The sequence below is a fragment of the Perognathus longimembris genome, chromosome 15 (assembly GCF_023159225.1).
Source record: "Perognathus longimembris pacificus isolate PPM17 chromosome 15, ASM2315922v1, whole genome shotgun sequence".
In the NCBI taxonomy this organism is placed as follows: Eukaryota; Metazoa; Chordata; class Mammalia; order Rodentia; family Heteromyidae; genus Perognathus; species Perognathus longimembris.
In genome coordinates, this window is record NC_063175.1 from 29,926,581 (window position 1) to 29,953,653 (window position 27,073).

Consider the following 27,073-nt stretch of genomic DNA (forward strand, 5'->3'; position numbering starts at 1 on the left):
TCATCCAGAAGGTTGGGTTAATGTTTGTTGTTGTCTAAGCCCAAATGAATGACAGTGCCGTTCATGAGAACATGAGTGATTTCTATCATGCCATCTTATTTTTTTCCCTAGAAGTATTTGTTTTGTTTTACTTTAAAGACATCCATTCTCATTCTTTATTTTATGTCAGCCTACCCTGGCAAACCCTTAGGAGGTAATTCATCAAAAGTACCAGAGGCATTGACATCCCTCAGAGGCCTTCTTATGTTCACAGTTATACTTTGATTATAAACAGTGGTATCCTTCATTTAAGAGCTCTCTATGATTCACTGCAAGGTTTTCATTTGGTGCTTCGTGAGTCAAGAATGGAGCTGCTAAAATAGGCTTCTCTATTCTTTCTGCCTGCCATCTACCATTTTTGAGATGCACAAACATGGTTTCAGTTTGCTAAGAATGTAATTTCTTAAGTTCCCACTGTGCAATTTTACATAGCTATTGTATTCTTCAGCAAACATACTGAATTCCTTGTATATGCCAATATCCGGCATATAGTCTACTTCTCTATGCCTTGGAAGCAAAGATAAGTCATGAGCATCCCCTTCTTGGAAGTCTTCAGAGGCCTCTGGGAAGCATCAAGAAGTGAGTTTCTTGTAGGCAGCATCTGGAAGGGACAGGTGCACAGATCTGGCCCTAGAGAGTCCCCAAAGTATGTGTCTGCCTGTTGTAGAGTATGGCTGTTGGATCAGAATTCTTCAGTTGTCTTAGTAAGACAATTTTTTGTGATTATTGTGCAAAGATATCACTCCTATAATTTTCAAAAACTTTCTGCTGTGTGTGTATCCCACCTAAGGTGACAGCCTCAGATCCCAGCCTCCTGGGTAGTTAGGATTATAGCAGTCCTGCTGGCGTTTTGGTTCTCTTTGATCCCTCAGTTGTTTGTGTGTATGTGTGTGCTCCCATGCATGTGCATGCACATGTGGTGGTGGTGGTGGTGGTGGTTAATTGGAGATAAGAGTCTCACAGACTTTTCCTGCCCAGGCTGGCTTTGAACCGACATCCTGGATCTCAGCCTCCTGGGTAGCTTGGATTACAGGCAGGAACCACCAACACCTGGCTGATCCATCAGTTTTTATGGTATATACTTTGGTCATCACTTGGCTTAAAATAGTACAGTATTGCTTACTAATGCTTATGTAAATAGTGAAGAAAATGAGATCTTACAGTCATATTTGCTTGATATGCATAGAGAGATGCAAAGAATAGAAAATAAGGATGGGAACTGAGCAGGTTAATTACAACATAGCTTTTTATGTTGTTTTTTTTTACCAATTGAAATTAGGTAAATTGATTATTCAATCTGTGCTGTGTCATTGAGCACAATAAGAAAATGGAGTTTAATTTTTTTCATATTTGTTTGTTTGTTTCTTGGTGCTGAAGGACAGAATCCAGAATCTTGCCCTTGCAGTGTGAGCATTGTACCATTTGGATGTTTTTAAAAATTGAATGAGTTTGACTTTATACTTAATGAGTTTCACAAGTGGAATTATGTTAGAAAATGTTTCAGAATATCCACTAAACTGACCCTGAGGATATTAAACTTGTGCCTGATCCAAGCCCCGTTGTTACATTAGCACATCACAAGTCACAGGTAAATTAACTGTTCATCCAACACCTGCCTGTTGAGCCCTTTGAGGCCTCACACAGCAATCCTCCCTCTCCATTTCCTTTCGTTTTCTGCACACTGCAGCCACCAATGTGGTTTTGGTGATGTGTCCAGCTTGATTAGTATGCTCTGTGCATCTTGTGGTGACTGCAGAATAATTCCCACTGAGGATTATTTTTTAATATCCTCTTTGCAGATTTTTCCCCCCTCATGTACTGAGCACCTGCTGTTTGTCAGGAACTGTGTGGGGCCAGGCCTCCCCGCAGCCTGCAGCCAGCCTCCTTCTCACCCTCAGTGAAGCCTGAGTGGACCCCAGGGACACTGACCAAGGAGGAAACAACAAAGAGAAGGAGAATTTGGCACATTGCTCTTCCTCCGTGAAGTCAAGAGACTGTGGAGCTTATGGTACAAATGTCTCTGCTAGAAAAGGAGGAAGCGGAAATCAGGGTCACCACTAGTGGGCGGGCATATGTGTACAGCATGGAGAAGGGCGAGAGTTTCTTGGGATCTTTCACCATCTGTCTGTCTGTCTATCTGTCTTTCTCGGTGGGTAGAGTAACCTATCCCTCCAACAATTTTGAGAACAGAAAATTCTGAATGCTGGGCTAGCCTAGGAGCAGGGTGTGACCACAGGAAGGGATGGAGACCAGTAAGGATCTCTAAGACCTTTCCCTGGGGGCCTAGCATGCACAGTAATCAGGAACCCAACTTGGTGTTTGTGAAGTGGAATTTTCTCTCCTTGAAATTTCTGACAGGTACATTAACTTTGTCACAGCATTGACTAAGATACCCCTGTGAATAAGAGTGAATCCATTCCAGCCTGGGGTAATAGGTGCTGCTTCTTTCTCAGCTGCAGGTCCAAAGTGGGTCAAGTGAAAAGATGGCCTAGGCCTTCCCGCAACTCTTTCCTACTCCACATGACCAGTGGGGGTCGATCGAAATGCCAATGGGGGAGTTGCTTGAATAGATAGTGAAGTGTCATGAACAAAGCTGGCTCTGGCATGAAACTTGTATTTTCTATCCCAGCTCCACCTTTTCCTAACAGTGTGATCTAGGGCAAAGTTCTTAGCCTCTCTGAGATTCTCTCTTGATGAAAATAATAATAGGAGTGCCAACCTCGTGGAGTGCTTACCCACATTAAATGAGATACACAGCATAAAGTATAGCAACTGGTGCCTGGAATTGCTCTACCACTGAGAAATGCCTTCTGTCCTTTTTCCTTTTTTGTGCTGTTAGTCTTTGTTTCCCCCACCCAACCCCACCCCTAGTACTGGGATTTGAACTCATGCCCCAAACTTTCATTTAGATATTTTGCTCAGAGCTGACACTCTACCACTTGATCCACACCTCCACTCTGGCCTTTTGTTAGTTGATTGGAAATATGAATCTCTAATAAAATTTGCCTGCCCAAGCTGGGCAGTTTCTTACACATATGTTTCAAAATCCAAAGATGTTGTCAAATGTTTACCTGTGATTTCACAAATGCTCTAGGCCTACTGTATAGATTTTTCTGACTGTAAATAAAAAAATTTTTTTTGTTCCTCTCTCATTTATTTGTTTTATTGCCAAGACTTTAAGGCTTGTTTCAGTTGAATGAATTTCATGTAATGTCTCTGAAGGCAGCAGTACCTCACTGTGGTGGGGGATAATAATTCTCCATAGTGTTTTGGGAATGAGCAGCTCATAACCATTCAAGATCAGTGGGGAGGTGAAGCTCTTCTTTTGTTTTGATTTTGAATGTTCCCTGAAAGGAAGCCAAATACTATTAAACAGGACATCCTGTGATTCCCTTAGTTTGTGATGACCAAGGACGGGACTTTTTTCTTTTTTAAATAATATGATCTTGTGTCTCCTTTCCTGTTGAGTAAATAGCCACACTCCCGATGTCCGTTTGAACTTAGGACTCTAGCAAACAACTCTATCCCCAACAAACCACCTTGAAGATTCATGGAGTGAAAAAAAAAAAAAATCCATGTCTTTTTTGGGAACCAATAATGGCGTGGTCACTGTTGGCATTTAAGTTACCACCAGTTGCATTGTCTTGAAATAATAGTTAACTGGGAAGTAGGGCAAATGAGCAAAGCAGAAGTTCTTGGAATTAAACATGTTAAAATTCTGGAATCAAATAGATTATGGTATACTTATACAATCACATCAATGCAAACATTATGTGTGAAGATAGGGAAAATGTTCATAAATATTAACAGGTATAAGCCAGTTATTACAATTCATAAGTATATTGTCTTGGTTTCCTGGACTTCTATAAAATAAATGACAAACTAGGTGCCTTAAAGGTTATTTTTTCCCCCAAGTTTTTTAAAAATAATAATTACTTATTTATTGTCAAAGTGATGTACAGAGGGGTTATAGTTTCATATGTAAGGCCATGGGTACATTTCTTGTGCTATTTGTCATCTCCTCCCTCACTCCCCCCTTCCCCTCCCCCTTCCCCTCTCTCCCCATGAGTTGTTCAGTTGGTTTACACCAAAAGGTTTTGCAAGTATTGCTTTTGGAGTCGTTTGTCTTTTTATCCTTTGTCTCTCGATTTTGATATTCCCTTTCACTTCCCTGGTTCTAATACCAGTATATACAGTATCCAGGGTACTCAGATGAGATACAGTGATAGCTCCAGGACATTAAAGGTTATTTTCAACTGGTGAACGCCAAAGTCTGAAATCAAGGTGGGGGGCATGCTCCCTCTCATGTATCTAGGGGTGAATCTTTCAGTTCTTCCTGCTTCTGATGGTCCTGTTGGTTTATCACAGTCTCCCTCTCTCCAGTTCTCTCTGCCTTTCCCTCCCTTTCACTGTCTTTTGTGGGGCTGTGGTCTAAACTCAGGACCTTGTACTTGAGCTGTACTCCTAGCTCTTTTTGCTTTTTTTTCCAGATAGAGCCTCACTGACTTTGTCCAGAGTCAGAATTCATCCTGTCTCTATCCCCTAGAGCTGGGATCACAGGTACATACCACAGTGCCTAGCTTACTGAGATGAGGAGCTCACTAATTTGTCCAGGCAGACCTGAAACCATGATCCTTCTGTATCTGCGTAGCTGCGATTACCAGTGTAAACCACTTCACCCAGCTTCCCCCTTTGTTTCTTGGTGACTCAGGCCTGTCATTCCAAGTACTTGGAAGTCTAAGATAAGAGGATTGTGGTTTGAGGCCAGCCTTGGGGCAAAAAGTAAACAAGACCCTATCTCAACCAGTAGCTTGATACAATAGCTCCCATCTATGATCCCAGCTATAAAGGAAGCATAAAAAAGGAAGATCACAGTCACAACTTGCCTATCATAAACTTGAGAGTCTCTATAAAACAAATAATGAAAACAAAAGGGATATTCCTGAAGTGGAAGAGCACCTGCCTGGGAATTGGAAGACCCTGAGTTTGTTCTACTCCCAGTAGATGATGATGATGATGATGGTGGTAGTGGTGGTGATGATGATGATGATATAAAATAAAATTAAAAGTAGCACTTGACATCTTTCAAAAAAATAGTTGTTTCTTTTTACCCGCATTCTACCTTGAGTTTGTTGTTCTTTTCCTCACTAAGCTATTATGAGATATTTTAAAATAATCCTTTGTAATATATATGTACCCATATATGTATAATATATATGTACACACATAAAATGAGGCCATTGATGTTTATGGTAGTAAACATTTGTTAGGTTGATTATAACAGTAGCTAAGGCTGAAATAATATAAAATCATCTTTGAGACATTGAGTCAGCTGGTGTGATCAGCTCTTTAGTTTAAGTCTAGAAGGCCAAGAAAATTTTTTTTAAAAACAAAATTAGTGTTATTATTTAGTTACTGAATTCAAACCTAATTTTTAAAACATTTAAAATGTGAGTCACACTAATTCTAGGAACCTAGAAGCCAGGCATGGCAGGAGATGGGACAGTTTCCCCAGTTTATCTGTTCATATTGGCTCAAATATGATAGAACTCTGAACATATGTGCTCCTTAGAGCTGAGCTCATCCTCTCGCCTTGCTTATTCTTTAGACAATTTTGTCTGTGATAACATGTCTAGTTACATATTCATATTGTCTGTAATCTCATGAGTCATTTGCTTTCTCTTGTCTTTGGATACTTGGCTAACCAATTGTCTTTTAGAATGTCAAGTTTAGTAAAGTAGTCTTAAGTTCAGTAGAGCACTGACTAGACTCCCCCCACCCCAATTTGTTAAACTAGTACTGTTTGCTCCCATGAGTCCTAGTACCACAGAACCACAGAGTCCCAGTGGAGGTCATGGTTAAAGCTCTGTTCCTTCCACTCTCTTCTCCAAACCAATTATCTTATCCTGTGTCTCACCACTGTTATTCTGTGCCTGATCCAGTTAGAATGTGGCACCCATTTTTTACTAGTTTCTGCACTTGCCTTTGATAATTGTAGTGCTATACACAAATGCTGGTGATATTTGGAACTTCTTTTTCTTCTACCAGGGCAAACCCTGGTAGAACTTAGGCTCTTCAACTTAGTAGGCTAGAGTTCTGCCACTTTGAGCCATACCTTCAACCCTACTTTTTTTTTGGTCATGGGGCTTGAACTCTGGGCCTGGGTGCTGTCCCTGAGCTCTTTAGCGCAAGGCTTCAAGAATAGTGCTCTACCACTTGAGCCACAGCACCACTTCTGGTTTTCTGGTGATTATTTGGAGATAAGAGTCTCACAGACTTTACTGCTGGGTCTGGCTTTGAATCATGATCCTCAGGTCTCAGCCTCTGGTGTATCTAGGATTACAGGCATGAGCCACTGGCACCTGGTCCATCCCTACTTTCTGTTGGTTATTTTGGAGATGGAATCTAGCAGACTTTTCTGCCCAGGTTGAACCTCAATTCGTCAGATCTCAGCCGCTGAATAGCTAGAATTACTTGCATAGCAAAGAGAATAGAGTGATATAAGTCCAGTGTCTCTCACTTTCTCTTTCCTTCTTGTACGTGCATGTGTGTGTGTGTGTGTGTGTGTGTGTGTGTGTATAAAATGTTCGTCTAGCAACTGCTAGGTACTCAGAATACCAAGTCAATTTTCCTCTTCTTTCTGCATTTAATAAATTAATAGCTTATTGATTTTAAAAGTTCCCTTTTTCCATTCTAATATACAAGATGGTATCTGGCTCTCTACATGGGAATACAAGAAAATGAGTGCTGGAGAAAGAAGGGTGAACTCTGGTCTTAGACAGAGGTGATCTAGGAAGCTATAGGGAAATCTCTGATTAAAATCAAAATTGTTCTACCTGGGAAAAGAAGTTATACAATCATGCCCTGGGTGAACTAGTAATGAAATAAAATACTCCTAGAATATTATTCATTTTAGTTCAGCATTAGCAATGATGAAAACTTCCCTTTCTGCTCCTCAGAATGAACAGGAGGACACCCCATCTTGAGATTTACAAGATGTTCTCTGGGGTTGGGAAGTGAATTTAATGTAGAAGCTGATTAGTACCTTGCCAATTGAAGGTCAGAGTTGAAAAAGTTTGTAAATATATCCATTGTGGTTGTATGTCTGAGTGTATTTAGGGAAGAACTTAGGTGGGCACGAATAAGATATGGTTGTATATTATCCAGTTTGGTGTCAAAAACGCTAGAATGTTTTTAATGCAGGTCTACATTTTTCTCATCTTGTTAATAGACTTAATTCTACTGCTATTCAATTTTTATTGCCATTTTCAAACCTTCAGGGTTTTAGAACTGAATTTTACACGTGTCAGTACAGATCTTTGGGAAGGCTCCAGTCCTTAAAAATAAGATACCAAGATTTTTTTTTTTAAGAATGAATTTTTCTAAAGACATAGTCAAAGATACCAATCTCAATGAAGACCTTTATTTCGCTTTGATGTGTGTGTGTGTATGCAATAATATTCACTGTGACTAATCTACCATAAAAATAAAAGCAAATCAGGCATTTGGATCCAAATTATAGTAGCTAGAAATGTAAAATGTGATGATTCCTGTAATGTTACCATGGGTTACATGTGGCAGGTTTTCCCACCAGATAACCATTCCCAGCAATAACCTGAGTAAGCAACCACTGAGATCGAGACATTTGAGGCTTTTTTTTTTTCACAGAAACATACATGTAAGATGATGCCTTGGTATCATATAGAAAGGAAAATTGATTTTCTTAGGGACCACAGTTGTGTCCTCATTTTTTCTTTCCACTTACTCCCATGACACAATCAAGACAGAAAACAGGGAGGGATTTGGTTGAGAACAAGAATCCTAAAATCAGCCCCAGTTCCAAATTCCAGTTCTGCTACTTAATAGTCATGACTAGGCAAGTCACTAAGCAATCCCAGTCTATCTTTTCCAGCTTCTCCACATGAAAGCAGCTGCACATGGCATTGTTGGGAGGACAATTAAGAAAACTCATGTTAATGATTTAGCCTTATAATGGATATGTGGAACATTTTCACCAAGTGGTTGTCATCACATATCATTTAACCTATCCCCCTCTGCTTTGCAAGTAAGAAAAGGAGAGCCCAGGGAGGTAAGGCACATGTGTGCCCAGGCTATCCCAAATGAACTCGCTGGATCCAGAAGCTGATACCTCTCAGGGCTCTAAAGCAACTAGTGAGCTTTTGTATCCCTGTTCCACCCAGGCAGATGCACGTTGCCAGGAGACAAAATCCTTTCATCCGTGCAACCCTGATTTATTCCCTCCTGGCTATCTCACACCTCATAGGGTCAATTGCCTGTGTAGTATGATTCATATACCCTAATATCCCTCAAAAGACTCTCTCCTTATACACATTCATTCAACATTATTTTGCACACCTACCATGTGCCACGAATTGCCCCCAAACCTCCAAATAGATAAAATGTAAGCTATTAAAGTACCTGCCTTCATAGTGCTTGCATTCTGGGGATAGGAATGGTAGGCAGACAACAAACAGGATGATTACATATGGCATTAGTGTCAGAAAGGAAAGGCAGCGAGAGATGGGAGTAACTGCCTTCAACCAATCAATAGACAGGACAGGCTTGCTGAGAAGTTGACATTTGAGCCAAACTTGAAGCGTGAGATGCTGCTAGAGGTGTCAAGTGCCAGAGGAGCTTTGTTGTTTGCCTACACCCTGGAGTCCTGGTTATCCCTGAGGGTTAGCCTTGTAATTACTGTCTATCATTTGTTTCTCATGATAGAAATGTTTGAGAAGGTCGGTTCTGAAGATACTGAAAACTTGTGGGGAACCCAGTATCACTAAATGCACAGCACAGCTCAGAACCAGAAGGTGGGGGACCCTCCGATCAAAGTGGATCTACTGTAGGACCTTGTGTGCTGGCAGCATTTCCCCTTGACCATCACACACTCCTCTCTGTGCATCTGATTTAATTGAACATGGACAGGTGAACATGAGCACCTACCTTGGTTCCAGTGGCCCCAAAGTCCTGAAAGGTTGACTCATGACCATACTGGGTGGAGAAAATGTCTTGAGATCCTGGGAGAGAGCAGAGGTCAGAGTGAGAGGGAACAAGGCCAAATAGGGCTGGGAAAATAAACAGAAGGCATATGGTAGAGAAGGAATGGAGGTACTCAGAGCCAAGAAGGGCAGGCGGGGTGCTGAGCAAAAGTTGGTGCCCTGAGGAGACCAGCCAAGCCTATGGCATGGGAACAAGCCCTGGGTCATTGAAATTATTTTCATTCCCTGGATGAAACCACCCACTGTTTGAAACAGATGGACATTTAGACAAATATAATCTGAGGCATTTCTGAGCATATGAAGAAACATATGCCCATTGTGTGTGTGTGTGTGCCTATGTGTATGAGTGCATGTATGTGTGTGTACACATGTTGATCGCTATATAGCCTTTTACTCATTGCATAAGTTTCATTCATATCCCTGGACATTATGAATGCCACAAAGAACTTTTTTAGAATCCCCAAACTTCCCCATTTCTTGTATAAGTGCCAAGTTTCCAGTTCATGAGCCATAGCTAGTGAGTTAATTCTCAGTGAAAACTCAACGCAGGTTAAAAAACAAACATATAACCACATATAGCTGAAAGTTTGTAGTTCTGAAAGTTTCCTTATTTTGTTTTTTTTTGTTTCATTTAATTGGTGGGTAGCCTGACTAAGGAATATATGTTCAAGGAACCACCTAATGAAAGTATTTCAAGAGGCTCATGCAAATAGTGCAATAAAGCTACTAAAAATGGAGGTATGTTCTCATGACAACTTATGGAGTCCATTTTTTGTAGATAGTTGGAGGGAATTTATGCCCTTTAGTTATCAATCTGTTTTTTTCACATAATAGAATATTTGAAGAAAGGCCTTAATTCACCTATTTAAAAAACTACTCGTAAAAAGGCAGAAACCCTAAAAAGAATTTCAGTGTCTATGGTTGTAGACAATGTGTGTATGGCCTCATTGTAGGTCGTGTGGATACTTCTTTGCCTTCCTTCTATGAAATCATCACTGTGCTCAGATCTCTGCTGCCTCAGAAAGCCATGCCTGGAGGAGTTGGTCCTGCATTGTCTGCCTAATCCCATCCCAGAGCCTTGGAGCCCTGTAAAAAATGAAACAGATGCGTCTACCCACAGCAGCTTATGTGTGTTATTACTTGGAGACAATGTGACCTCTTATATTCACAGCCCTAGGATCCATGCATACATCAACTAGTCCACCAGCTAAACAAAAGCTTCAGTGCTTGGTTTTACATGAAACTCCCTAGTTTCTGTAATCTCTCTCAAGGGACATTCTGTTTTGTTGACGTTTGTCTTTCAGCAACACTCTGTTGGATTCCCTCTGCTCCTTCCTGATCCTGTCCTCAAATTCTTTCTCCCTGCCCCCACAATTGGGTCACAGATACAGAGAAGGTGATGAACTGAGAATGATCTGGCAATATTCTTTTTTGGTGAAATGTTTAAATCTTACCCTTTATGGCATTGAGTCTAGAGAGTGAATTATGCACAGCTGAAAAGCAAGGATGTTTCTGGTTCAGGAGACACATTTATACTGTCATTCCCTGCTGATGCCCAGTTCATTATTAGGGATGACCACGGGAGAGTGAACATCAGCCTTTTGTTATGGGGGGAGGGGGAGGGACCAGAATGCCAGCAAGCCCTATCTGTGTTGTCACAGGCATTACAGTGGAAATCTCAAAAATTTGTGTGAGACTGAATCTCTTCATTCCAGGGAAATAACACATTGGAAAGCAGGACAGCAACTTTGGGGGTTTTCTGCCTTTAGCTCAGTATTTTGCTTTATGGGAATAAAAATATCTTTATTTTTTCCTTTGAAAAATTTACTTTTTAAGCTATTTTAGAAAATGTCACATAGAAATATTTATGTTAAAATTTTGGTAAATTTATTTTAAACTCATGATATTTGTGGATTCTTAGAAGTGTTTGCAAAATGGCTCCTTTTACTGAAATAACACAAAAAGGTTCTTTCTGGGTAAAAAGTCAGGTTTACAAGTACATTTAAAATAATGACCTCCCCTTTCTTGATGTGTAGGAATGGCCAATTTTGACAATTCCAAAACATTTGACCGAAGAATATGAGTTGAGACTAACACCGTGACCTTGACTTACACCAAGTATAAGTCCAGGGGCTGGTCAAGAAAGGAGTTAGCTGAGTGTGGTGGCTAAGATCAAAAAATCCTGATTACTCTGTAGTGGAGAGCTCTAGGGTAGCCCCCATGTAAAGGGATGGGGGAAAGTGGTACAGAGCCTGAGTTCAAATCTCAGTACTGCCAAAATGAAGTCATAAAGAAAAACAAAAGGTCTGAAGGCTTAGCTCAAGCTACAGAATGCTCTGGATTCAATCCATAGTGCCAGGAAAAAAATTTTTTACTTCTGAGACACTTTGCAAAGATCTCTAGTGCCTGGTCAGCTTGATGTGGCTTCCAGTGAAACACCAGTGCTTTTAACATTAGTTACTTCTCCGAGAAATGGAGGAATTTCTTAAAGTAGATTCTCATGAAAGAGAAGACAGTCACAAATATGGGTGTGAAAGGAGCAGCATACTGGCATGGAATGGCTGGTTTTCTGAATGCTTTATATTGAACATGAAGTTTCCCTTTTTTAAGAGAATGACATATAGAAGGTAACTTAAGTCCCAAATGACTTTTAAAGGTTCATTCTCAAAATGGGTTTAGGGTAAACTAAGCCAACGGCGGGGTCTCTCCACAAAGCTGCTGACAAAAGCCAGCCACTATGGAAGGCTGTTCTTCTGCAGATAGTCAAGTCTAAACTTGGGAAGCCTGGAAAACTCACACTTCAGTTGTTAGGGGGAAAAAAATCAAAGTCAAAATAAGTTCCACATGCCTCATTCCCAAGATTAATTTCTCAAATCCTTTCTTCTTATATTCACATGCCCAGGGCTGGACCAGATCATGGGCTGTGTAGCCTATCATAAACCATACTGGGGAGAAAAAAAAACAAATACAGGGTTATCCTCTATGAATGTTTACAGGGAGGAAATGGGAAAAGGTTGCTCCTCCCCTGAAGTTTGGTTGTGATAGTCTATTCGTCTGTGGTGGGGTGGAGAGACTAAATGAATTACATAAGAAATAATTCCAGTGAACACACATAATACTAGCTGTGACACAGCACATATTTGCTTGGAACACTTTACAAACCTTGCCAAATTTTTTCTGGACAAAATGATGAACTATTTTGTCATTGGGTTTGGGGCCCAAGAATGGTAAGGTAGTCAAATTCATGCTTTGGTTTCCACAGATTGGGGCTTGCCAAGCCTCTATGCAGTCTTTACTCAGTAGGCTAAATTTTCATTGACTCACCTACAATTCCATTTGTTTTAGTCAGCAGAAATGTGATGTCTAATTTGTATGGCTCACGAATTGCTTCAAGACATAAACTCTCAGTGCTTGTCCACCCAGCCCTAATACCAGTGTGAAGTACAGATGGAACTAAGCACACTCAGCAGCACATCAGTCCCAAGGCTGACCTTTTCCTGAAGTCACACGTGTTAGTAGTCACTGTCCACAGACAGGCCAGAATCATGACTCTGCTTGTTGGAGATGTGAAGGGATTGCTGTTTGCCTGTGTACTTTTTTTGTTGTTGTTTCTTGGTTGAACACAGACAAACTTAGAAACATTGGCAACTTTCTTACAGAGACATTCCAACATTCACTAAAGCAGATTTAAGTATATTGTGATTTTTTTTATTTTAAGGTAGAAGTAAAAAGAATGTACCTTCATTGCATAATGATCTTTAAATAAAATATTAGAATATGTAGCACAGGGACTATAAAGCTAAGAAACTGTCTCTCATATAATTACTTTGGGGCTGCTTCCCAGCTTCAACACATAATGACCCAGTTGAGGTCTGGCCAAAAACTACAATGGTAGGGGGGCAGTGTTTTGAACCCTCTTCTTTTTAAGGTTGATATGAAGAGGAATGCTTTTGTCCCCGAGACCACAAGGTAGGTCTCCTAAGCATAAATTTGTTTCCATATAAAAGGTACACTGAAGATGAAAACAGAAGACTAAACCCTACACAGTGCACTGAATCATTGTTCTATAGCATTCATTGTGGCCTTTCTTTTCATAGCCATTTATGTACTGACCTTTGGAAATTAGTAAATGAAAAAATGCACATATTAGATTATTGTAATTCTACCTTCAGTGTATCTACCCATTAACCTACTTTTCCCAAAAGGCCCTAAATACAGGGTTGCTCTCTCCTTGCAGTGTTCCCAGGCTGCCATCTCTGTTGGTGGGAGAGCAAGGCTGTTGCCTATAATTCTAGCTACTCAGGAGGCTGGATCAAGATTGGAAGCCAGCCTAGGACATAAAGTCTGTGGGACTTTTACTTCCAGTTAACCAGCAAACATCTGGAAGTGGAGCTGTGGCTCAAGTGGTAGAGCACCAGCCTTGAGGGGAAAAAAAATCAAGCAAGAGTTCAAGGCCTTGAATTCAAACCCTAGTACAGCACACACATGTATGTGTGCACAAACTCGGGTACACGCACACACAGGGCGAGTCCATAACAAAATAACTGGAGTTTACCTAAAACACAAATTCAGTTCTATTTCCATTGTTTACCAGGTCTTCCTAATGAACGAATTGAAGGCTCAATATTGCTTTTACATGCTTGTGTAGTTGCATGTGTATTTAGAGGATGAAAAAGTGATTGTCCTTAGGTGAATGTTATTGATGAAGACTTAGAGAAAAGTGTGATTCCGTGGCAGATGGAGGCAATCTACTTCTTTATTCTCATGGAATTTTAAAAAACTCTTTAATAACTCTTCTTGCTGTTCATTGTCTATGTCTTTAGATACCACAAAACATTTTTGTTTACTTGGATATGGGTTATCTTTCTAAAATACAGACCTATATATGTCTTCCTTGCTTTGTGTTTACTTTTACTTTTCAATCATCTGGAACAAAAATTTTCATCTCTGGCTTGGTGCCATCTAGAATCATTCGGCCCTTGACACTTTACCCTCTGTTAGTGCATTGCCTGGAAATGCAAAAGCCTTTCATTACTGCATGAAGAAGCCACCATTAGAAAAGTACATCAGCTGCCAGAAGTTATCCTGGTATATGAAAATGACAAGCGGTCCAGAATTTTTTTAATTTAAAACTTAATTTAAAATTTCAATTTTGAATGTTTTAAATTATCCTTAGTAAAGTTTTATATAATTTATACAAGTTATCAAAGATTGATTAGATTAAAGACAAATAGTTTTGTTAATTAAATGATAAAGAAAACAAGGGAAGCCATTAACCAAAAAATAAAAGGATCTTTAGTAATGGTATAGGAAAGTAGTTGGCATGGCTATGCCATCTGGAATTCCATTGCCATTGGTTTTTCAGATCTTTCTTCAGGAGAAGCATAAGGGTACTTCTGCCAGTGGATAGATAATTATTTACAAGTAAAATAGTCACTTGCCACTTGGAAGTGGAAAGACTTTTATTGCCTTAATGAGACTAAATAAGAATGCCAGACACTGCCTCATAAATGATTTTTGCATAAAACCTACAATCTGCAGATTTTGCTATGTTATCTGGTCACACTTACATCTCTAAGTAGTATAGGCCAGTGAAAGGAGTCAGAGCCACCAGAGAAATGACTGGTTTTTAGATCAAAAGAAGGAAAGATACAAGTTGAGCCTGAAACTCTTGTTACACCAAATGGGAAGGAAGTTATCAAAGACTACTAGGACCTTGTATATGTCAAGAATTCATATATGCCCATACCAAATATGCTTAAATCCATGAGTTTATGCTTCTGAAACCAAAACTGTAAACCTCCTTGGCCAAACTTGGAGAATATAAGGAACTACCTCATGGACTTAAGAACTGGTAAACGAAGAATCAGATATCTTCTCTGCTTTTTGTATAAGAGCTGAGCCTCAAAGTAGCTCAGAAGGGAGTTTCTCTTTGTAGAATTATTTCAACTGATAAATCAAGAGTGAATAATAAGAGTATCACTGAAATTTCTCATGAGTTACTGGATCCATGCAAATGTCATCAGTGGCTTACAATATGATGAAAAGAGTCAGACTTTCCATCCGTCCTGATGGGAATTCAGACACTGCATGAAGTACATTGGTCTTTTTGCTGTCCTCCCAACTGAGACTTGGGTCAAATCAAACCCCTAGATCAATTACTGTTTATAGGAAAAGGATGGATAGAATGAAATGTTAAACCACAGCCATGGGATGCTATGTCCCAAATCAAAGAGCAACAACAATAAATATTACAAGGAAATAAAAATTAACAATAAAAATTACAAGGAAAGATTCGCAATGAAGAAAAATCCTGTAAACAATAGAAAAATCAAAAGAGCCTATCAAATAATGGCATTATTTGCACATCTGTTGCGTCCATAGTCAAACCTCAAACAAAATTGTAAGGCATCATGATGCTTATTTGATCATATTCAGCAGTTGTTTTAGATGACATGGTGATATTCATGGTTTAGTATTTTTTGTTTTCCCTGTCTTTTAGAGACACACACTGAAATATTTATAAGTGAAATGATGTAATACTTAGTCTTTGCTCCAAAACACTCTGGCCTGAGGGACCAGCATAAGATTGGCTGAGGAGATTGGATAGAAGTATAAAGATAGAAGTATAAATAGAAGAAATAGGTTTGGTCAAGTATTGATTGTTTTTGAAACCAAGAAGTAGATATAACTAATTTTGTCATATTTTCTTTCCTTTTGCATGTATTTGAACATTTCCAAAGTAAAAATAAAAGTTTATACATACATACATATTGGATGTGGTGGTGCATGCTTGTAAGCCCAGTGCCTAGGAGGTAGAAGCAGCAGGATTTTGCAGTTGAGGCCAGCCAGAGTGGCACAGAAAGGTGACAGAAAAGGAGAAGGAGATGGAAATAGAAACAGAGAAGAGATGGATGGAAGGAGGGAAGGAGGGAGGGAGGGAAGGAGGAAAGGGAAGGAAGGAAGGAAGGAAGGAAGGAAGGAAGGAAGGAAGGAAACTGACTTGTACTATTTATTTAAGGGGCAGTTTGTCTAGAGATATGTAAATATATGTATGATATGAAATTAATAAAATTGCAAAAATAATTTCACCCAAGCTTAAATGTTTGAAAAAAGAATCCTTACCACTTGCAAGTAGTGATATTCTGGTGCATACTATTGTACACCGAGTAGCCTCTTTTTTTGTTGTTTTCTACATTTGTATTAGCATCAATCAAGGGTACAAGGAGGTTTCATTTTGACCAGTTTCTAGATGCATACAGTGTACCCCATCAGGCCCTCTGTGGCCCTGCTTCTCCCTGCTCCTCCCTTCCTAAGCCACTCTCAACAAGCTTCACTGTTCCACTTTCACGCGTGCACATAAGGTACATTGACTTTTATCACTCTCCTTTACTCTCTCACCCTTCCTTCCCATGAGGGAAGTCCCTTCCACAAGACTTGTTTTACATTCCTATCATTCTTTTTTTTTCATGTGTGCTGATTGCTCCAACAGGGTTTCATCATGATATTTCACACATACAGCATCGTAACCAGATTTACCCTAGTCCTTTACTCTCACTTTCCCCATCCCCCCTACCCCTAGTATTCAAGAGCTGTCAATGAGTTTCACTCCATTATCTTCATTCACAGATGCAAAGTATTTAGTTAGGTATTTTTTACTCTGTAATCTCTTATTACCAACACATAAAATTACAGTCAAGTGAGACTACAAGTTGTGTGTTCAGTTATTTCCATTTCAGAACCTGGAGTTTTGAGCCTGGCTGTGGGAGACGTAAAGGGTCCTGCCTAAGAAGTACACGAAATGTGCTAATGTGGCAAACCCGTAGTCAGCCCAGAGGAGAGAAAGAGAGTGAAAGGGCTTAACTAGGAAAGGACTTAAACATCCTAGAGCTCTGCCACAAGTCCTCACCTTCAATAGATTTTTTTTATGTTTCTAAGTTATTTTTTTCTTATGAATAAATAAACGTATTATTGTTTGTTTTCTCCTAGTTGGGGAATGGCGGTCAATGTGTATTCTACCTCGATAACCCAAGAAACTATGAGCAGACATGACATCATTGCATGGGTCAATGACATAGTATCTCTAAACTACACAAAAGTGGAACAGCTTTGTTCAGGTAAGAGATCATTTGAAATGTTGATTAGCATGTGGGATGTGATTTTTATAAAAATATATGTGATCACATGTTTAGGATAAGAAAAAAATATGTATCCATAATTGATAGATAATTGAAAGGGGGAATTTGAGGTCTAACTGAAGAACATATGGGAGAAAAGTATCTGTGATTATCTGAGAGAAGGGCCATCCTGGCAGGCATATGAGCCCCTCTTGTTTGCTCTCTCTAATGCCTCTCTGTCATGCAGTCCCGGCTTCTCCTCCATCATGCCATTTACCACCACGCTTACTGATTAAAACACAGTAGATCCTTTGTGATCTGAGCCTATGAATATCCTCCTTTGGTCTCACTGTGCAACTGTCTAGAAACCTGTACAATTTATCATGGTCCAGTATATTTTTTTTTAACCATCCAGTGTGTTTTCTTGTAGATATATAGGCACATTCTAGTTACCACAAATGAGGGAAACCATGCAACCTATGTTTCTTTGGGTCAGGCTTACTTTGCTTAATATAATTTTTTTCCAAGTCTTTCCATTTCCTTACAAATGGTACAATATCATTCTTTGTGATGATAGAATAGAATTCCATTGTGTATATATACCACATTTTCTTGATCCATTCATCCACTGAGGGGCATCTGGCAAGCTCAATAGTGATGTGTATATGATCATATAAAGTAATATTTTACAAAATGCACTCCAAGAAAGGGAAACAAGAGATTGTTTTTGTTGTTGCTGTTTTTGTTGTCTTTTCCTTCCATCTTGTTAGTTTGTTGGTCCTTGGGGGTGTTAGGGGGTACAGAAAAGAAGGCACAAAGGGTGAACAAATGCAGCAGTGGTTTTCATTGGACACTATGTGGAAAATGAACTCTACAACTTGTGGGTGGGGATGGGAGGGAAAAACTGCAAGAGAACAAGGGAAGGGGTATCATGATTTTAAAAAATGTGCTCGTTACCTGACTTATGTAACTGTACCTCCTCTGTACATCACGTCTACACTTGTTATTGTATTTTTAAGCACAGTAGATCTTAAACTACATGCCAGTTGCTCACATCTCTAATCCTAGCTCATGCCTGTAATCCTCAGGAGACTGAGATATAAGGATCACAGTTTGAAGCAGGCCCAGGCAGAGAAATCCATGAGATTCTTATCTCCAATTAACCATCTAAAAGCAAGAAGTGGAGCTATGGTTCAAGTGATAGAGCACCAGCCTTGGGTGGAAAAAACTAAGGGACAGTGCCCAGGCCCTTAGTTCAAACCCCAGTAGCAGCACATGCCCGTGCGTGTACACACACATACACACACACACACACACACACACACACACACACACAGAAACACCACAGTAGATCTTGAAACAACCTTTCTTGAAAAGTTATAAGATTCCACATTGCCCTTCTCACAGGTTCAATTCATTGTCCACATAGCTGCTGAAGTCCTTTGCCTTCCGGCTGCCACTTCCCCATTGTCTCAGTTTTATCTCCACTTTGCTGTCATTTATGCCTCAGTTCCACAAAACGCCCTTAGTTTCCTAAAATCTTCCATTTGGCATGTGGGTAGTTTTGTCCGTGCCTCCTTTGCTAAGAAGGTCTTTCCCCATGTTTTTGTTTGTTTGTTTGTTTGTTTTTGGGTTTTTTTTTGCCAGTCCTGGGCCTTGGACTCAGGGCCTGAGCACTGTCCCTGACTTTTTGCTCAAGGCTAGCACTCTGCCACTTGAGCCACAGCGCCACTTCTGGCCGTTTTTCATATATGTGGTACTGGGGAATTGAACCCAGGGCTTCATGTATACGAGGCAGGCTCTCTTGCCACTAGGCCATATTCCCAGCCCATGTTTATGTTTGTGACAAAATCCTGTTTACAATTTCAAGTCTGGCTCACCTCCCACACACTCTGTGAGGCAGCCTCCAGGCTCCCACGTTCTGAGGTGTTCCTGAAACATTTCCATCCCCCAAGGGCAGCAGCTGTCCTACTGTGTTGTAATTTCTAACTCCTGCTGCCCCAAAGACACAGAGAGTTCTTAAGAAAGGCATATATTTTACTTTCTGTTGATCGCCTGAGGTAGCCTTGCATCTACATATGAAATTAAAAATAGAAATTCAATTTCAATAATAAAGTAAAGGCATGCTGTAAAGTAATTCATTCTTTGATTTAAGCATTTATCTCAGAAATAAATAGGCCTTTCTTGGAAACACAAAGGTATTTTTCTTCTTATAAACTAACAGGTAAGAAATTTTCTCTCTGCCTCTGACTCTAACGTGAAGTGGTATTCGATAATAGAACACCCATTTCTGTTGGGCATTTTGATCATTCCCATTGAGTCATATTTGAAAAAGATTTATCTTATTCAGTGCAACCCAAATTTGGGACGCCCCCAGTAGTCAATGTCCGAATCCAGTACCACCACTTATTTTTTTATTACCAGGTCTGGAATTTATCAGAATGCATTAGAGCACTTAATGTTCAATGCTAGTCTTTCTTCCTGATCAGTTTTTTTCTCCTGTTATCCATGAGGTTGGTATGATCCTAATCATTGCCTTACCGTCTTCTGTGTGCCTAGACCTCTGTGATAAGATGAAGTCCCAGTCCTGTGACTGAGACCAGTAACAGGGGATAACCAGCTAGTTCTTTATCTTTTAAAAATAAGCAGTTTAACTCAGGCATGGTGGTACATTCCTATCATCACAGCACTTAGGAGGCAAAGACCAGGAGATCATGAATTCTTACCTAGACGAGGCTACATAGTAAGTTCCAAGGATTCAATCTCAAGCACACACACACACACACACACACACACGGCTTAGATTATGATGAGATATTTTTGGCCTATTGGCTTTATAAAACACTTTATTGTACCTTATTCAACTTAAAACATATCTTCTTTGTATCTTGTTCAACTTCTAATGTCTATTCACTCAGATATTATTGCACAGTTGTTCTTGCTATGCAATATTGTCATTTCATTTTATTTTATTTTTCTTCATTTAGTGACAAAATAACAGCCTTTCTCTGTTATTAGCAATCCCTTCAGTTGCACATACCACTCCTTAGGTGCAATTGTTTGTGAATTGGTCCATTTCCCCACAGTGCCTGATGGGCAGTGCTCCCTCAACAGTGCTCATTTTCAGATGAATGAAAAGCAATTTCAGCTGAGGAAACAGAGATAACCACAAATTAGGTGTGTTAATGTACAGGTAAAGGAATAGTACCAGTTATCAAGAAAAAAAGAGAAGGAAAGGAATAAGGAAAAGAGTCATGGAGAACATTTCTAGTCCTAAGTCTCTAATGTTGAAGTCATGCAGACAGAGTGTCTTAAGGACTGATAAAAGAATTTTGGTAGCAATGAAATAAAAGCAAATAAAGATTTTTTAGATACAATAATGAATGTTGATGAACAATATACATAATCTTTACAGATCTTTAACATTTTCCAGAAGGAACTTCAACAAAATGTTAATCCATAGTAGTGAAGGATTCTTTAATTATCTTAAAACATTGGTCTGTAGTCAACCATTAGTTTGAGAAACTGCAGCTATCAAATGGGACTTGATGAAAACCTGTAGACACCATTTTGATCACTGTTCAACAAATATAATTTCCATTAGGACAACTTGGTGGTTCAGGAAGAGGAAATAGATTTATAAGTTCTCTTCTGCTCCAAAACATGTTTCTTATTAGAAAACAAGTACATTTTTCTCTGCAGTGGAGAGACAAATCTTTTACTTCAGCCAGTAGTTTTCTAAAATGCATAAACTGTGGTCTAGATATATGTATAAACTCTGAAAAAGCTGATACTTGACACCCTTGACCTTCAAAAACAGTACCTCTGGGTGCAAGGCCTAGACTGCATTTTTTTTAAAGCAACCCAAGTACTTTTATCTGCAGCCCAGAGCTTGCAGCACATTTTTGAGAAATCCCAAACCACTAAAAGGGAAGTTAAATTATCCCAAACTTTTTTGGCATGGTTTCCTTATTCATAATTTAACCTGTGATTTTTGTCTTTAGCAATGATATTTGGCAGGAAAAGGCTGTCTATTTATTTATTGATGAACATATTTATTTAAACCCTTCATTGTTTTAGAAAACATCAGAGCAGCTAGGACAGTACTTATAGGACAAGAACAAATATAAATATTGTTGACCTAACAGACTTATTTCCTCATATTTTTGCATTGCCAATTTTTTACATTTTTATTATCTCAAGCAGTTGTGCAAAGAAGTTTCAGTTCAAGGTATTAATTTATGAGTATAATGTATCTTCATCATTGTCATCCTTTCTATCATTCTCCTCCATTTCTACCAACCCCATGCATCCCCCTTAGATCAAATTCTTGAGTTTTTTTCTCCAACACATATTGTAATTTTATTTTTTATTGTGCTGCATTGTTCTTAAACAGTAAGCTGAGAAAAAATCATATACAAAATACCTTCTCATATTTAAACTAATTCTTTTCTCTGCTTCAATATCATTTCTTATCTTGTTCCCCAAAGACTTATGCTCTAATCCTGAGGAACTCATTTTGAACGTTCTTCCCCTCTTGCATTATTTCCTTTTATAAAAAAAAAAAATCCAGTGGGGAAGGGAAAGGGGGAGGGGGCAATGAGGGACGAGGTAGCAAACAGTACAAGAAATGTATCCAATGCCTAATGTATGAAACTGTAACCTCTCTGTAATTCAGTTTGATAATAATATATATATATAAATAATAACTTAAAAAATCCAGCTTAGAGATCTCTTTGCAGCCACATATTAAAACAAACACTAGGTTTACTTCAACTCAAAAAGAACTCAAATACTGCTTTGCATTTTCTTCATAATTTTTCTCCCTTTACATAACATCTTATTTGTCTCCATGTATACATTTTTTAAAAGCTCTTCAAAGGAAAGGAAGCTGTAGAAAGAAGGTAGGGCACGTGGAAGTAGGCTGTTTGAGTTGCAAAACAATGAAAATGACTCACTCTTATCTCCTGTTATTTTACCCCAAGGATGTAACCTTAAGAATGTTTTCTTTGATCATTAAATCTGGGTCATGTAATTATATACATACTTGTTTTGTGAAAAGCAACTTTTAAGTTTCAAGTGAAAAGTAGGTTATATAGATGGAAATGGCTATAAGTGGATGTGTGTGTATGTATAAATTATATACTGCTTATAATAATATGACAATATTCTGATCTAAATCAACTTTTAAAACAAATCATGAATTTTTGACTATGGAATGGAGTGTGTGAACCACATGTAATTTCAAATTTGATGGTCTTAGAAATTTGTTCTATTTTCATTCACTTTTTTCGGAGAAAACATGGGAGTATTATAATGTTTTCTTCTTGAGTACCAGCTCAGACCACCTAACTAGATGTTTTATGAGTTATGAAGAGGAGAAAGGGCAGTATGGTATTAAAAATCCCCACCAACAAATTTAGCAACTTGAGATTCCTTACTGGAGATGATAGAAAAAGAAGAATGACAGGAGGGAGAGAAACGCATCTCTTCCTCTTCCTTGCTCTTCACCCTTCACCCCTACCCTAATATGCCAGCTTCCTTTGTAGCTTACTTACAACACCCATCTTCCTGTGCCTGGATTCTCTCCCCTAGGCTGGATCTATACCCCAACCAACCACTAGGACTGCCAGCCTTTTTCTATCTGCACATCTTCCCTCCCTCCTTCACACCCCCACCTAGGACAAGGAGGAAGCTGATTTACAGCAACTGCTGAAATCAGTACAAGTGAGTTGTGGGGGGTGGGGAGTGGCAGGGAGGTATCACCAGAATTGTCACTTCCCCATACTGTCACTATGCAAGTTTCCAGAGCCTGGACATTTTCCTGAGCATTTTGAATATTTTAATAAAATGACATTTGAATGAGACCATTTTTGTTGAAAACTGTAGGTAGTTTTTTCTTGACTGACTTGGGAAAAAAGGTAAGAAAATGATCAGAATTTGATTCAGTTTCAGTTTGTGCTTCTCTAAGTTGGTTCAAGCTTTGTCTTGGATCAAGTTTCTGGCATTTTCTTCTTCCAGGAAAGCTTCTGAATTTGGCTGGTGGTTTGTAGTTATGTTTATAAATCTGGGTACTTGGTAGCACTGTGTCAGAAGGGGTTAGGGTTTAGAGTACACCCTGTAGTTCATATAGGTGTGGCTATCAGGCATTCTGCATCCCAGGTCCCTCTGAGTTTTATTTTACCCTGGTGACAGTCACTCGAGCCCAGCAATGTTCTTTGTGACCATTTTTGGCTGGAGATCTGTGCCTGTTAAATAGGTTGATCCCAGCCTAGTGCCATGTCTCCTGTTCCTTTTCTCTTCTCTCCACAGAGACTGCTGTCAGAAGGACAGGTTAGTGATGAAATCAGCTCACAGGCTAAATTTAGTAGGACTGCTTTTACTGGCTCTCTGGCATTGAAACCAAGTAAGGATATTTCGTCAGTGTCTATAATCCGGAGTTCACTTAACTGTATAAAATCATAGACTTGCTTTCTGTAGGAAAGTGAAGCTATCTCAGACTGTGTTACTATTGTTGGAGAGGTCATTGTACTCTCAAGAGAATAGTCTTCATGCTCAGAGGGATTATATAAGGTTGTTTTTTTCCCCTGACAATTTTCCTCCCTAATTTTATTTGATTTAAACTAATTATAAAATCAGTTTACTGGGCTTAGTGGTAGAGTGCTTGTCTAGCATGCATGAAGCCCTGGGTTTCATTCCTCAGAATCACATAAACGGAAAAGGCCAAAGTGGTACTATTGCCCAAATGGGAGAGTGCTAGCCTGGAGCAAAAGACACACAGGGACAGTGCCCAGGCCCTGATTTCAAGCTCCAGGACTGCCCCCCCCCCCAAATATGTTTACTTGGACTCAGTATGCCAGCTATTTGGAGAAAGGGCAAAAAATGAGTTTGATAGTGACAGGAGGGGTCCAGCCAGAGGTTGAATTGCTACAGTGCACACATATTTGTGTTTCCACTGTTGAAATGACTGAAAGAGAGTTTGCTTATTTATTTTTTGCCAGTCCTGGGGCTTGAACTCAGGGCCTGAGCACTGCCCCTGGCTTCTTTTTGCTCAAGGCTAGCACTCTACCAGTTGAGCCACAGTGCCACTTCTGTTTTTTTCTATATATGTGGTGCTGAGTAATGGAACCCATGGCTTCATGTATATGAGGCAAGCATTCTACCACTAGGCCATATTCCCAGAAAAATAAAGGTATTTTTTTAGAAGAGTATTGTAAGGTTTTCTTTTCCTGAATTTTTATATATACATTATCTTGACACTTTGCTGTGAAGAGAAAATAATTGGAGATTTTTAAATTAAGGATTTTTATCTGCTTTTTGTGATGCTAAATACCATAGCAGTATAGTCTATATACATATATATAAAGTATATATATTCTCACCTTCATTTACCATACTGCCATATATGTTGTTTCTTATACATATGGATGGGGTATCTTTTTTTTTAGCATACATTAGTTGACCAGTGAGGGACTTGTTATGACATTTCCACACATGGGAACAGTGTATCCCCATCAACCTCTCTCCCATCCCACCACCCCTTCTTAAAAAATACTCCAACAGATTTCATAGTTCTACTTTCATTCAGGCAAATAAGATACAACATTCTCATGATGTATTTGTGTTCTGATCATCAGCATGACTTCATTGAGCACACATGTTTCAAGCCCTTTGGGTTAGACCCTAGGGACCAGGGAATAACTAGGATGTAGCCATTTATCATTTATTATTTGTCAAAGCTCCATACAACCGAGTGCTGTTCTAAACAAGACGAGATCACCTTGTGGTGAATGATAATTTAAGAGCTTAGTGTACACTGTAGAGGAAGTGAAGAGAGGCGGTACCAAGAATTCAGTGTAAAAGGACCTATATTCTTCAGATGGGATGGAGTGCACATAGATGACAGAATGGCCACTCAGAAAACACCTGAGACCTGCTATCCTCCCTCTGACATGAAATGAGGTTATGATTAGTATGTAGAAGAACGTGTGAGCACTGAGTTTCTTCTACTCACAGATTTCTCAGGCTAAGGCAGCCTTTGTGTATAGACACAAGCATGCTAGTCAAAATGACTAAGCACATGCTGTATTAGGTACAGCGCTTAGATGCATAAAGCATGTTATCTGCTCTAAGAGAAAGGGATTTCCTGATGACCTCATCAGAGGAGTGTGTGAAAATTGGTTTTTCTCTTATTCAAAGCAAATCTGTGTACATGTGGGTTATTCTTAGGAAACCATAGAATTGCTGACTTCATTGGGAAGAATGCAGTGGATATTTTTAAATTTGATAAAGCCAGACTTCAGTGATAACTGTTTGAGTCTCTACATGGTTAAGTGTCACATGACTGTGTTAGCACTTATGAACAGACCTGTAGATCCATCTCTATACTCTATTTTTCTCAGCTTCTATAGGTACTGTAGAGGAGAGGGAAATGTTTTTAAGGCTACAGAAAGAAAATTGATAGAGAAAATAGACCACCTAGAATATTGTTATTTTATTGAAAACTGGTAATATATATGAAGAAAGATGTAATCACAGTGAACTTGATAAAGTTAACAGGAACTTTTTTAGAAACATAATGAATCCTTAATAAGATCACAAAAAATAGTCTTAGGAATTTTCATCTCCTACTATTTTACCTTATCTGGGAGAAATCTCAGAGATCACAGATGTTTTTATGAGCCTACTATTATCTACTACACTAAGGTCCTTTTGAGTTTTACCTGTCCCTAAACCACAAATGAGTGTGGTTGTGAGTTTAGAGGTGAGAATCGTGATACTGTGGAATGTGTCATGAAAACAAGAGGGTAGGCACAGATGCTGCAGATGCTGTAATAAGGTTATTAATGGAAGGATGCTTCAGCATTGACTCAATTAGGTTTAAAGCCAGGACCTCTGACTCCAGGCCCAGGGAGCTTAGTAAGGCAAAATAGCAAGGTCTTGCTAGAGAAACACACTTGGTTAACTTTTAAGAATCATTTGTAACACATCAATCTAATAACAGAAGTGTTTAGAGCACTTTCTCTTCTGATTTTTGTCTTTTATGATGATGTACTTACTTTTTTTTTTTTTTTTTTTTTTGCCAATCCTGGGGCTTGGACTCAGGGCCTGACCACTGTCCCTGCCTTCTTTTTGCTCAAGTCTAGCACTCTACCTCCTAAGCCAGAGTGCCACTTCTGGCCTTTTCTGTGTATGTGGTGCTGAGGAATCAAACCCAGAGCTTCATGCAAGCTAGGCAAGTACTCTCCTGCTAAACCATATTCCCAGCCTGATCTGCTTACTTTTAAAGCATGTCATCATATGCTTGTTTTGAAATCATTTACCTATAAAAGCCAGTATCTTAACAAAAAAAAATTGTGTTCCAACACATTGAAAGTTATTTTGCTTTTCCTCAAGATGCCCACTACTTTACTTGAACACATGTTCCTTATAAAACATTATCTGAATTCATATTTCTATTTCTTTCTCCATTTCTTTCAGTTTAAAACATCTAAAGACATTCACAAGAAGAGTGTAAATTTGGGGAGTAATAATCACTTCCCTTTGTAATGAATTTGTGATGATTTCTATACCTCATGTCTATTTGAGGAAAGATTTTAGAACTGGAGATACCTTCATATGGTGTCAGGAGATAAACTGGAAGATCTTAGGAATTGTTCAGACCCTTTCTTTGCTGGTGCAAAGCCCAAGACCTTATTTTGTTTATATTCTGTTTTTGTCCTTTGAATCAAAAGTATGCATTTGGGAAATTTTCTATTTCATATCAGAAACATCCCAGTTCAATCACATTCATTTTGAATAGCTGATTATTTTCTTTTTTTTTTTTTTTTTTTTTTTTTGGCCAGTCCTGGGCCTTGGACTCAGGGCCTGAGCACTGTCCCTGGCTTCTTCCCGCTC

General features: G+C 39.1%; 1 protein-coding gene across 5 annotated transcripts in view; it reads left to right on the top strand.

Moving 5' to 3' along the window:
- Window positions 1–27,073, top strand: part of Mapre2 (microtubule associated protein RP/EB family member 2) — a 148,091-nt gene that overhangs the window by 60,791 nt on the left and 60,227 nt on the right. For all 5 annotated transcript variants that reach the window (XM_048363661.1, XM_048363660.1, XM_048363658.1 and 2 more), the window contains one exon: window positions 17,049–17,176. In XM_048363661.1, the coding sequence (XP_048219618.1) occupies window positions 17,056–17,176 (121 nt within the window). In that variant the 5' untranslated portion in view covers window positions 17,049–17,055. The remainder of the gene's footprint in view (window positions 1–17,048; window positions 17,177–27,073) is intronic.